The 13,804-nt window shown below is 37.7% G+C and overlaps 1 protein-coding gene across 17 annotated transcripts in view; it reads right to left on the reverse strand.

Moving 5' to 3' along the window:
- Positions 1-13,804, reverse strand: part of DOCK10 (dedicator of cytokinesis 10) — a 147,925-nt gene that overhangs the window by 44,435 nt on the left and 89,686 nt on the right. For 16 of the 17 annotated variants that reach the window (XM_072042222.1, XM_027464816.3, XM_072042228.1 and 13 more), the window contains exons 15-24: positions 12,220-12,342; positions 10,884-10,963; positions 7,211-7,398; positions 6,536-6,601; positions 5,752-5,844; positions 3,997-4,120; positions 3,725-3,846; positions 2,981-3,067; positions 2,341-2,433; positions 232-350 (exon numbers count right to left, since the gene is read on the reverse strand). In XM_072042222.1, coding sequence (XP_071898323.1) covers positions 232-350; positions 2,341-2,433; positions 2,981-3,067; positions 3,725-3,846; positions 3,997-4,120; positions 5,752-5,844; positions 6,536-6,601; positions 7,211-7,398; positions 10,884-10,963; positions 12,220-12,342 — 1,095 coding nt within the window. The remainder of the gene's footprint in view (positions 1-231; positions 351-2,340; positions 2,434-2,980; positions 3,068-3,724; positions 3,847-3,996; positions 4,121-5,751; positions 5,845-6,535; positions 6,602-7,210; positions 7,399-10,883; positions 10,964-12,219; positions 12,343-13,804) is intronic. The other variant, XM_072042218.1, reaches the window with a different exon arrangement.

Genomic DNA, 13,804 nt, shown 5'->3' on the forward strand with positions numbered 1-13,804 from the left:
CCTCAGGGTATAAAGACACATTCAACATGGGCAACGATCTCCTGGTTGGTATCAGAGTCAACCACATGATACCATGCTCTTCCACAACCTATTGCAGAGCCCTGTGTTAAGGTGGAAGCAGGCATTCTCACCTACTGAAGTCTAAATACCACAGACAGCCTTTATGAGAGCAGCCATTATCGGATGAACATCTACAGAATTATTTTCTTCATATAGAAACTGTTCAGATACCTGGTCACAGCTGTTGCAACTTCATCGTCACTGTTTTGCACCAAAACCCAGAACAGTTGATTCAGGACTATGGGAAGAAAGTTCATAATTACATGGATCTTCTCTATCCTCAGCAAATTCTGTAATGGACGTAAGAAAGAAAATTAGAGATTTCCAATATGAGCAGTGAAATCTAATTATTTGCTTTCCTGTTTCAGCAGGTAAAATGCTGTACAGCCACTGGTGGGGTAGTGGTAGGAAAACAGGACAACTAAGTGGAGGACTACTTCCCCACAAAATTTGTTCTAAATATAACCATCCATGCAACTGTAGTTATTGTCCACATCTCCAAATTTGAGTATTTTGTTTTATCCTGATGAAAACCAAAGTAAGCAAACAAAAAGATTGAACCACAGCACTAAAAGAACTATTTTTAAGACCTGCATTTCCTAACTTTTTTAGGAAAACTCATTCTTTCTATACTGATATCTGATAAAAATGAACTCGTAGCTAAAACAACTGTCAAAAGCACACTGATAAAAGCAGTATCAACACTCTAACCTGACTACAAAGACATTGTATTATCTTCTCTGATCAAGGAAGATATCGAGCTCTTAACTAAAAAAAAAATTCTTTGAATTACTCCCAGTTTTACATTTCAGACATTTCCAAATAATTCCTAAATTTCTTCAAAGTTAGTCATGATTTATAAATAAAAGCAAAATGCCCTGGGGAGAATTATTTCTTGGTTATATTGCAAAGTTGATTCTTTATCACATACAACATTATTTTCTAATAAAATCAGTAAAATCTCTTTAAAAGGTGTAACTACAAACAGTAAATAATGAACAGCGCAATGCTGGTTATTTAGACAACCAACTTACTGTCCAGAAAATTCTGAAGCTTTTATGGATTCCCAAACTTTTTCAAATATGCTCAACAGCTTCCCAAAAATTCACAATTAAGGCTTTCATTCAGTAGGTGTATCCCCTATAAATAGCCCTGATGCTTTGATTTCTGAAAACATTCCTTAATCATCTTGTTAAATCAACCAGCACTAACTGGCAGTGTTAAATACCCCATCAGGTCTACCTGCACCCATCAACCAAATCAGTAGTCACCTTTAAGGCTTTGCCCAGAGAACTGGGGCCATAATTTATCGGAATGTATCATTTGCTTATTAAAGCAAAATTCACAAGCATCTTTATAAAATCTGCTGAAGGTATGTGAAAACAGGAAAACATAGTGACAAAGGAAAGGGGAAAAGCACATACATGAAGGTAACATCTAAATCCCCAAACAGCTATTAGATTTCACACACTGCTACAAGGAAAAATAATAAATACAAGTCATGTACTAAGTTTCAGAGCTAATAGTGCAAAATTAAAGTCACGGTCACCCTAGTCTTCTTGCTTCTCCTCCTCTTAAAGTTCAATAAGCAGACTGCAAAGTGCTAACTGAATTTTGCCATTCATGAGTAAAGTGTCATGGCCCTTCGTTTACCTGCTGCTCTTCTATGCTGCTTGCTTTGCCCCTGCTTTCTCAGTTTTTGACCTCGATTGAACACAGATGCATTTAATGCTATTCTTGCTTATTCATTTCAACTTTGCAGAAAGGGTTTGCTCTTACTGTTTTCAGAACTTGGCAGGCAACTAGTACCCTTGATTTGTACATGCAAAGTACCAAAAACAGCCCCTTTGAATAGCAACCGGTTATTTTTGAGTGAAAATCTGGAGACAAATAGGATGTGATCATATTGTACATCTAGGGCAACAGAGGACTAGCAGGAACACTGCAGCTCAACAGGCCATGCTCATTTTTTGGACAGTCCTCAAGAAACAGCACAGCGTTTCACTGCTCTTTAATGGGAACTGAGGCTTGACATAGGCTGGATTATCCAGAGTGGAACTGAGGCAGATGAAGCTGTGCTCTAAATGAGAGAGGGGATGGGAAACATCTCTGTGACCAGTATTACATCTGTCACACCAAGGAAGTCTAACTGGAGTTGTCATGGACCCATTGTCTCCTGGCAAGTCTATGCCACGCTTAGAATTGTGCAGTGATGGATCAGTTGAGAGAAAGCCCTAATTACAATTTTATAGCACAACTCTGTGCTGCAGATTACTTTACCTTACAAGAATTGATAAAGTTTGAGGTAGGAGGCTGAGAGAAATCCTTTTCCCTTTCTTGGCACTGATGGAAAAAGTTATTCAGGTATGGATCCTAAATGATAAACAAATGTTCACGTTAACATATTATAGAAAGGCTTGGAATTCAAATCCATAAATTGGTTATAACAATCTCCTGTGATACCGAAGAACACACTTGGGTAACTATCACCTCAGACATAAGACATGGAAAGACAGATCAATTTACCTAGCCCAGTCCATTGGCCATTGTATATAGCCTAATATATACCCAAATATTTCTAGGTTCTTTGACCAAACTTTTTTTCCTGTATTGTGAGCAATTAGTCTCTTCCTCACAACCTAGGGATTTCAATGGCCAGATACTTTTTCCCGCAGTGCTCGCAATTTATTTTCTTGCTGTTTAAACTGACATTCCATGATTTTTATTTTGGCACAATATTAAGTAATTTATATTTTTCCTTAAAACGTGTATTCCATCTTTGTAATTTTGCCATTCTATATTTAAATAACCTCTAAATATTAAAGAAACATATTCCTACAAGATTTGAGAGAAAGCAACTTTCAGACTTCAACACTTTTTGCTTGTAAGCAGGTAACAGATAAGAGGAAATTCAGCTTACCTGAGTATTTACTGTAGATACAACAAAAGTAGACACTTTGAAAAGTGGCTTCCCACTATCTACCCATTTCACATCACAGCCGATCTGCTATAAAAACAAAAACAAAATATATTTTTTCCTACTTATTCAAGTTTGCACCACTTTTTTACTGTGTAGCTTTGCACAGGGTTTGTGTGTGAACTGTGCTAGCTATTGTGCTTTCACAAACGGAGAACGATGCCATACAAACCAACTTTTCAGCGTGAGACCATGAACATTATCATTTAAGGGACCGGGTCACTGTCCTACCCTATTCTCTTGACAATGTTAAAACAAACACAGAGGCACAAATAACCCTAACAGGATGGGATCAGTGGAAAAAAGTGGTATCATACAACAATGGTGGAGAATGAATCATGATTGTGGGTCATGTCAACTGGATAATGAATGTTTTGTGGCCTGAGTTTCTGAAGAGTTCTTACTGATTGCTCTCTCAAGTTTTGGAGACATTAGGTATAATACTGTAGAAGATACAGTTATAAAATGCCCTTTTCCCATATATACTCCTGAGTCAACATCATATGGCTCACAACAGCCCAGTGTTACAAATGTTCATTTATATCCTTGATACTATTAATATGAACTTTCTAAAATAGATGCCCTGTTACCATTTACACTTTCAGATAAGTAAAAATGTAAATCCGATCCCATGTAAAATACAAGTGCTCTGTGCCATTTGAACAACATAAAAGTACGAATTAATACCTTGCCACTTGTAGGTTCTTGAAGGCTTAAGTAATTGGGAGGCAGACTGCTTGCTACTGGCACGTTGTGTTCCTGGGAAGCTAGCTGGGCATCTTTCAACAAAGGAAGCCACGCGTATCCCACTGTGCACAAGAACAAATCAATATGGCACTTTGGAAAACAAGTTCCTCAAGTTCAAAGGAAGACAATAACATCCAGCCAGAAATTCTGAAATCCTTATTCGAATGTACATTATTTATATTTATTATTAAAAGTAATTCTGCTACAGGTACCTGGTGTTTCCAGAGCCTCTTTCTTTTTGGCATTAGCTTTTGCATTTATGTCACAGGTGACATGATAAAATGAAAACAGAATGTGGTGTTTCTTATGGAGTTGAGTGGGAAGTTCAATTTTCACCTGAAATGTAAAATGTTACACCTCACTTTAGTTTAAATATTGATTAAACCAGGCATCAGAGATGGTCTAAATGAGTGACATCTCTCTACATAGAGGTCTAAGTACAGCCTGACTTTACCGGCAAATATTTGTGTGGTGCTGTTGCTACCTTGGTAATAGATGTACTCTTAAGGAAGTTGCTGAAGATGATTATCTCTCATTTTTACTTAACCAGCTTCTTTCCTCTCTTTCTTGTGAATGAGTATTTGCATTTATGATGAAAAAGCAGATGATGAAAAAGCACAGAATTAAGAAGTCAAAGACCCTGCTTACAAGTGATTAGCAGACATAAATAGCCATCACTGTTCTCTTATTTTCAGGACAATCAAACTCAAAACTAAAACAAAATCTCTTATTTTATTCAGGATCATTTCATAGCTGACATGAAAATCAACTTCTATTTAGGATTTCTGGTCAGTCTTAAATCTCATATCATGTCATCCACAAATCCCTATAGATTTGGGCTGAAGTATTATTAACCTATTGGAATAAATATACAAAGCAATCAAAACATGTTACCTTAGGAACTAATGAAAAAGACACTTTGCCCTTCTGAACTACGATAATGCTTATCCATGCTGATCCTATGCTTAAAGTAAGGCTTAGAAATTGTTAGTAAATGCTTCCAGTGTTAAATCAGCTTATGGGTAAGAATCTAATACCATAAATATAGATATGAAATGGACATGCAGACAGGGAGATTAAGACAACCTTTTGGATAACATTCTACATTATTTTCAAAACTGCACTTGCTGTTTTCCTAATACTAGGAACACTTAGGACTAAGTTGCACTTTTATCTGCTGATTTTTCTCTTGATATTTTATCAAAGAAAATTTTCATTTTTTGAAGTTTTTCCAAAATCAAGTAGTTTGGAAAATGCTGGTTAACTACTAGTTTTGTTTGCCAGCATTATCACTAGCCAGAAGCCATAGTAGAAAATCTAGAAGAGACTCATGGCATTAGCAAGCCATCAAACACACTGGTCAGTGAAAGGGTGAAGTTGAGTTCACTTGCAGAAAGCCTAGGAAATCACAGTTGGTGTTGGTGAAATGTAAAAATGCATGGTGGAAAGATGTTCATCTAGCACTTGGCAAAGGCCAATGTACGAACTCTATTCTAGAGCTGCAACCACCAAATCATGAGCTAAGCTACTTTCTGCAGCCTCTGCACACCACTGTATATTCTGTTCAGACCACTGAATCAACAAAAATGTCCCAACACAAATCTTGTATTTGTGAGAGGGGTTTGTCCTGACACTTGCCTCCACCCTTCATCATGGTGTTTACTGTTTCCACTAAATTCAGAGATACATCTAGGTCCTTAAGGTCATCCAGACGTGCATTTTAAATTTTAAAGAGCTACACTATTTCTAATTAATTCTACAGCATCTTAACTGTACTCAGAACATCTTAGAAGAGGAAAGACTCACTGAGTTGACATAAAAAAAAAAAAAAGTGAGAATGCATGTAGATCTACGTAACGTAATTCCATCCAGGTACACAGAAACGCGTAACAAGCATTCTTTACATATTTTTCTGTCTCATTGGCAAACATGTGATATTGTCAGACATTTAAAAAAAGCAGACTGACCTCATCATAGAAATCAGGATTCTGGGAATGATGTAGCACAGCGGTGTAGGCTGCCGTTGTAAATAATGGTCCGCCTGGCTTCCCATAAATGCACTGATAAAAGTAACATACTTTAATTACATTGTCAAATTTTGCTGATGATAATAGTCCTGGTATATCTAATATGCATGTGCATTGAAAACAATATCATGAAAGATTGATAATTACTTAAATATTCAAAGAAATATTTAAAGTGCTTACAAATTATTTTTTGTACACATTTCCAGGAAAAGTCCATTGATCCAGGAAAATTACCCTGAATTTACTAAGCAATGCATTCCTTAGGCTTCTTTCTTGCTGTTACTGACTTCATAGTTTTCTGCAAAAAGCTTTACAAAAGCTATTTCATCTTTATCCAATTCAATATACAATGTAATGTCTTCACTGATTTCTCAGTGTTGCAAAAGCTACAACTGTTAACAATCCCCTTGCTGGCACAGTCTAGTACAGAGGCTCTTGAATATTGAGTGATGACAGCTTTATTGGTGGGGAAACTACACAACAACAATAATACGTGATAGTCCATGGTCAGTAGCAGTTAAGAGTTATGTTTAAAGTTTTCTGCCTCGTTCTTTTTTATGAAGCATCCTAAGCTCAGCGAGAAATCTGGGGTAAATGGTGAATTTTAGACCACTCTTGCCCTAAGTTGCATTGTAAAAATGGTAAGTTTAATTGTTATAGGTTAGTATAGTCTCCATTCTTGGGTTTTATAAGTAATGTCAGAAACATTGTTCTTATGGCTCACCTTCAGTGGCTTTGCTCCTTCTTCATCAGAGCTTTTAAATTCAATGCACACTGTTATATTCCGTGCCTGAAAAATAGGAATATATTAACGCTCAGATGAGAATTAGGATAGCCATAAAAATACAGGCCAAATATGAGTAGCTTACTCTTTTCAAAATCTAGAAGAAGCGTAAATTTGAAACACCTTCTTGCCACTGTGCTATCGCTAGAAATGCTATTTCAATCAAGAAGTGGCTAAACACTAGCCAGGCCTCAAACCAACAGTGTAGAAGTAGATTATAGAGCGACCATCACTTACCTGCATTTTGTCTTTAATTAATCTTCACTCAGCATACAAATGCAATCAGTACTCCAATTTCATTTAAGCAAAACAAATCATTTCATCTGCATCAAGATTGTGAAAAAGCTAATCCCATGTTCTCTCTTTGATCTGGGGGTAGGACCTATATGATCTTTAAGGTCCCTTCCCACCCAAGCCATTCTATGATGCACTGATAAAACTTAAAATTAATCCACATGTTATCTCATTAAAATTGTACCAATGTTTTATGACTGCAAAAACTACAACAAAAAAAGTGCTTTGTATTGCCATTTTCCTCTCCTTCATTCCAATGAGACAGCTGGTGTAATACATATCTACTCAATGCTGGCCTGAATTGATCATCATATACTGTACCTTGCTGAAGTATTTTTGGCTGTCATACTTAAGGTGTTTTGGATATATGTATATTTGGTTCTTGTATACTCTGTAAGGCCGAGAATATTTTGTTGATTCCTGCACAAACTCCTCAACTTCCACGGTAGGTTGATGTTCCTTTATGTCATTAAACGGCTTGATTGGAATAAAGGATGAAGTTACACAGTCTTCAAAAGAAAAGAAAAGAAAAGAAAAGCATCACTTACTAAGTTTCTTTACACACAAACTTAAGTCACATACTTAGTCTTACTACTAAGAATACAACACATTGAGATGGAGCAGATCAAACCCTGCTGTAAGCTGCATTCACATAAATCTGGAATTATAATCCACCATCCTCAAATGGTTTATCTCACTGAAATTAAACAGTGCAACACTAAAAAACTTTTGACATACACAGTAATTGAAGATGCTTGACAGCATAACAGCACCACTGGCACGCTCAGTTTCAACTAAGTAAGTTATGAATATGTGATGCTGTTTTTAATTAATTTTACTGCCCAATATCTCATTTAATCTTTTCTATCATCTAATGACACAGTAAACCAAATGAAGAAACAAGTATTGCAGAACTAGATTGAATACATGGTTCAGTTGGGATGACTGAAACCAGATCAAGAAACAGAAGGTGAAAATAAACATTATCACCCAGACAGCAGTCACAGCCAAAGATCACAGATTCTCTGTATGTCTGTACCATTAAATTAGAGAGACATTTCATCAAAATTCTTTCCTTGAACCCTACAGTAACACACTGGAAAAAAAAAATAAAAATGTTGGGAGGAAGTTGAAAGAAGATGGTTATTTCTCATATACGATATTTTCCATTTTACTTCCTTCAAAACTAACACAAGAAGAAAATGCTGCTTTCAGGATTGCACAGGTCTTCGGGAGACCAAAGAGGCAAGGGGAGAAGTGTCTCTGTTCCAGCTGTAGCAGGCTGGTTTGTTTTGTTTCAAACAGACATGGAAAACTTTCTTCCCAGCCCACTGCCCACTGAAACACACACCTGCCCAGTTCACTGGTACACCCAGCCAACAGACACAGCTCCTGAATTCAACTGGGAAGATCCATGAAAACTTCTGTTTTTCCCAAACAAAATTAGCAGCAGTGAAAGGGAGCTGCTAAATTAAATCACTTGCACTCGTCAGCCAGGAGGGACCACTGATGGCTGTAAAGAACCCTTGGGAATGCTTATTCTCCCTAGCTCCAGCAACAGGGCACAGCAAGTGATCTCACAAACTCCTCTGTTGGTCAGTGGGGACTCTTAGGGTCACACATGAACTTCTGAGTGTTTGCTCTTCCGCTATGAAGTTTCCCGGTACCTGGGGACTGCTCACTGGCCTTGGCCTACACAAAGCTAAGATCAAAGGCTAAACAGCTTCCCACTGTCTGGACAAGGCTCAGGCAACATATCTGAAAAGAAAAGGATGTGTTATGTCTTCATTTTTAGCCAACTGCCCCTCAAATTAGATTTATAAGCATTCTGACTGTGTCTGGTTTTGAACATCATTAGCCTTGACTCTCATTAGAGAAATCCTGGGGCTGACACAAGGATTAGCATGCACATCTAAGGCCTGTTTGCAGAAATCTTGCTGCGTGCTCAACACACTGCGCTTCTCGTAGCCCATGGAAAATTCACAGGGAAATAGAAATAATGTTGAACTGAACAAAAAAAGGGACGATATAGCAACCAGGAAGCTTTTCAATACCAGCAGCTCAGATGCACTCTACAGGCTCTCTCTGCTCTCTTCAGAAGAGACAGCAACAACAGCAAGAAACTGCCTGGAGAAAAGCAAGCCTTACAGAGTCAGTTGTGAAGGTCAGGTCTCTCTGCCTCACATTTCACAGACACTTATGCAGAGGCAACAGCCCAGTTTGCTTCCAGCCACGTTGGCTCTTGGCTGCAAGGCTACCTGCACTTCCCCATGATTGCCCTGCACATGAATGGAGCCTCCCAGCTCTGGGTTTTAAAGTGTGCTTTGGGTGGGGGGCAAAGCAGGGGACGTGGCTGCTGCCCTGCTGCCAGCTCCAGAGCTTGGACAACAAGCAGGGACCAGGCAGCACAGGTGAAAGCTTCAGAAAGCTGTTTTCTCTCTTTCTCTTTGCTAGACATACACATTATTTTTTTCCCCTCTCATGGAGCAGCAAAGCTAATAGTTGTCTATCAGCTTAAACACTGTCAGACAACATCTCCTGGTATACCCCCATCTACAGCTCTTTGTAGCTATAGCAAATGAAGTCTTATAAAAGTAAGGATCTACTGCAGTTGTCTAATGCAAATTGATGGTAATGTGAAGCAGAGCAGTGTCGGTCCCCAGAGACACAATCATACAGCAGCTTCTCAAGAAGATCTGCAGCCAACTTCCTTTTCCTTAACTCTTCTTGGCAAAAAAAGATTTTAGCACTAGCTAAGCAAGACTTTATTTTCAGTGGGAAGGAGGTGTTACAACAGAACTGCTTACTGCTGTTATAGGGGCTTCCTTCAGAGCTGACTGAAATCAAGAAGAGTTTTCACAGAGGTTTTAAAACATCCTACAGCATGTAACTTTTCTCTTACAGTTTTAAAATTATTTTATAGCCTGACTCAGAGTAAGACAAAATCTTGTGGTGCCAAAGAAATCTGTAAGCTGTTACTGTTCAGAGTGAGGGAATTTTCACTGACTTTCCACACTTACTGGGCAACTTAGCAGCAAGTACCTTCTAAAACCAGACCTTCACTTGGCCACAGTGCACCGAGTCACGTAAAAATAAAAGGACCAAGCTGTTTTGGATCCTTTTGCCTTTTTTTTTTTTTTTGCCCCTACTCTTATCAATTTCTTTAAATTCCAAACATAAAAATATCTTTTGAAATGTTAGTGAAACTATTTTTTAAATCTAATACCATACGAAGATGGTATAAAATATGTGATGATCACACATTTTAACATAAACTAATATAACTGCACAGAACATATTTTATCTACATCCCTGAGGAATCATCTCCATTTTGATCCTGAGCAGTTGCTCTGCTTGTTTCTGAGCTAAACAAGAGGGCCTACGAATGTATTGACATCAGAATAAAAGTGACTCTTAAACTTAATTAACTCAGATAGTTCTGAGCTTTTTGCAGTTGTAGGTCACAGAACTGTAGCTGTTGAAATAAAAAATTTAAAAAGGATTCAATTAGGAGTACCCACACTAGTGTTTGTTGTATTGATGCCAGAATTGCCTCTGAGTGAAGCCCTCCATCTGCTCTGCATTCCTGAAACCTGCTGGTAATCACGTGCTGATTCCCAGAAGATATGTGCATCACAGTCCACATCAACATTGCCAGGCTCTTAACCTCTGGCTACAGAAGCCCAGTCAGGTCTTTGGCCTAATCCCTCAGAGACCAAAAAGTGGTCCCTGCACTTTCATCACATGTGGAGGAAACATGTTGTGCTCTGTACTGTATGTTTGGGCAGTTGCAGGAGGAAAAGAATGGTGCAATTAAATGAAAAAAAGAGTTCAGGAACGATCCCTTCCCAAAAAAATGTATATATTTTTCTGCACAACGATGGACAATTCTACCAGAATGTCTCTCATTTGTGTCTCATTACAACAGGATATTAGAAAACGTATGACAATTTCTTATTTAATAATAATGATTAATTATATAGTGGAATCATACTTGGATGTTCCAAAGGAACACAATCAACTGCGATCTCCAAACTGCCAGGTATGGTCTGTATTTTGCTAATCTTCTCTGCTCTGCAATGACAGAAATAGAAACATTTTAGAAAATTAGAAGAGGGGATATAAGACCCAAAACAGAAATTAAGCTGAAATGAAAACCAAACCCTGACTTAAGACATAAATCCTTATTAAACACTTTATCATACAACTATTAGCAGTTAGACTCAAAACAAATGCAACATCAGGGAAGAAATGTCTTTTTTTTTCTTGGCCTCATTCTTTCTCATGCCTTCTCTTTGAGGCAATGTCACACTTATAAAAGAGGAAGAAACTGATGAAGTAATGATGAACCTTACAAGATTTAACTTACCCACTTTTTCTTTCTACAATCTGAATCAAATGTTCTTTAAAAGGAATTGTGTGACCACTGAGACAAAAGGAACTCACAGCATCATGGCTTCTGCAAGTGCCATGCTGAAAAGGGACCAAGACACACTCCTTGTGCCCAAGCAACTTGAGACATGCCAGGACTAAATTGCTTTTATCTAGGAGATGTTTCAGACAGACAAAACCAGCAGGGGCAGCTCTTATTATATCATGAATGTCCATGAAGTTTACTGACTAGTAACAGTAATAGAAGAGATTAAGGGACTGATCCAATCCCTGTAATACTTTAATCTTTTTATGATCTGATTTCATATAAATGGAATTGGAAAAAAATAATTATATTAATTTATTTCTAGGTGCATTTGGTGTAGAAGGCACAGGAAGAAATTCAAGGTTTAATTCTCATGTCACTCATCTGGTAAAAACAGTCTCTGCTCTAGAGTTAATCTGATTTACACCTGTATGAAAGAACATTCAGCCAAACAGCTATTCACTAATTTACACACTGTCAGGCATTTGGAGAAGTTTTTTCCTTCCAGTGTTCACTCTGCAGTTTGTCATGGAGACTCAAACAAACAAAAGCAAGAGTTAGAGAAACCATTAAAGAAAGCTTTTTTTTTTTTTTTTTTTTTAAAAAAAAAAAAAAAAGAGTGTTCTCTTGTTGGCTACTTTACCTGCATTTCCCCTGATAGAAGCTAATTTAAGGAACCACTATCTTTAGGTTACAATACGATTCATTAACGTGCCAAATGACTTTCCAGTTTTCCTGGAATTTCTAACCTAAAGCAGTCTTTGGCAGATGTTGGACTAATGTGAAAAACACTAATTTAATATGGCTACTTTGGCACACTGTGCTAAATGATGAAAAGAGCTGTGAAAATTATTCTGTGCAGCTTTATAAGACTTTTATACCTTCTCAAACCAAATTAAAATCTGTTCCTTACCTTCTGTATTCTGCTATTAGCTTAATCAAATCTTCCATGGAAATCTTATTACTTTCTTGCCTGAATAAAGGTGAGAATCGCGAGTCTCTGTCGACATTTCCCTGATTATCTCTGAACACTGGTCTATAAAGAAAGAAAAATAGCATGTTTATAAACACTCACCCATATACATTTGAACATTTGAAATTGTCATGTAATGTTTTAATAATGACATGACCTGAACTCTTCCACAAATTCCTGGGATGCCTGCAGAACTTCACACAAGAAAGCTCTTCTGAGCTGTGTATTTGTAGATGCACAGAGAGTTTCAGCTTATTTGCATGCACAGCCCCAGTCCTGCAAAGACTTAAGATCTTACACTATGCAAACAGTCCCCACTCACCTTAGGTGTAGCAGAACTGCTGACAGCTCAGAGTTTCAGCATTTTAATGCTAGTAAAGACCATCGTTAAGTTCAGCACCCACCCATCCCGTCCTTCTCCTTTTTTTTCTGTAGCTCTCAGTTGACAAAGCTCAAGTATACAGAACCTATCTAGAACCCACTCGCTACCTCACCCCTTACTGATAATTTTAAATAATACAAATTTTAGCAAGACATCAAATCCCAACCATTAGATCTCATAATGTAAAGAAGTGTATGCTTTTACAGAACCACTGTAGAGACCTCTAATGAGTTTTCCTATGCATTAACTCTGTTCTGTGTCCTCCAGAAGCATGATACCAACACACTGCAGCTTAACTTTCCTTCACAAAACTAGTTCGTGGAGCATCAACTACATTTTTGGTGAACCAGCTACAAAGTGACAAACGAGATGGAAAAAAAAAGGATATCCATTTATATCTGGGAACAATAAGGATCAGCTGCTGTGTGCACAGAAAAACGTGCTCAGATATTTCCATCCCTGCTCATTGACACTTGCAGGATTTAATTAAGACATTCCAGCGCCCTTTGTATAGTCCCAAGGGTCACATGCACACTGGCTGGACTGGATAATGTAACAGCTATCCAAATTAATGAACCTTGGATTCAACTGTTGTATGCAGAAACATTGCTTAACAAAAGTAAAATGTTCTTGATGCTAAGTGCAGCTCTATGAATCATTTGGCCAATCTTTCTTCTTTAATTTACTTCTCTGTTCCACTGCCAACGAGAAGAGGAATTGATGCCAGCACAAATTGTTGCCAGACGCAAAATAATAGAGTAAACTTTTGGAAGAGGATCCCAAGGATGAGTATAAATGCACCATGTCCTAAATTAATTAACTGAGAGAAACACTATTATTTCATTTCTGTGTAACTAGAGAATAATCAGCCCTCTTCTATCAGACTTTTGCCTCCAAGAATTACAGGGAATAAGGTCCACACCAGTATGCACTGACAAAAATCTTAAGTTATTAGGGAGAAAACGGACCCAATTTCTGGCAGCCACCACTTATTTCACAAAGCCTATTAAACTGCTGTTGGAAAAAAGAAAAAATACTTAATAATTATTACAACATTGGTGACATTATTATATTTTTTGGGCTCAGCATTGCTTCCTTCCTCTCCAAACAGAGTGGACCAAACCATTCAGTAAGCGGTTTTGG

Source organism: Anas platyrhynchos, chromosome 9, assembly GCF_047663525.1.
Source record: "Anas platyrhynchos isolate ZD024472 breed Pekin duck chromosome 9, IASCAAS_PekinDuck_T2T, whole genome shotgun sequence".
NCBI classification, from domain to species: Eukaryota; Metazoa; Chordata; class Aves; order Anseriformes; family Anatidae; genus Anas; species Anas platyrhynchos.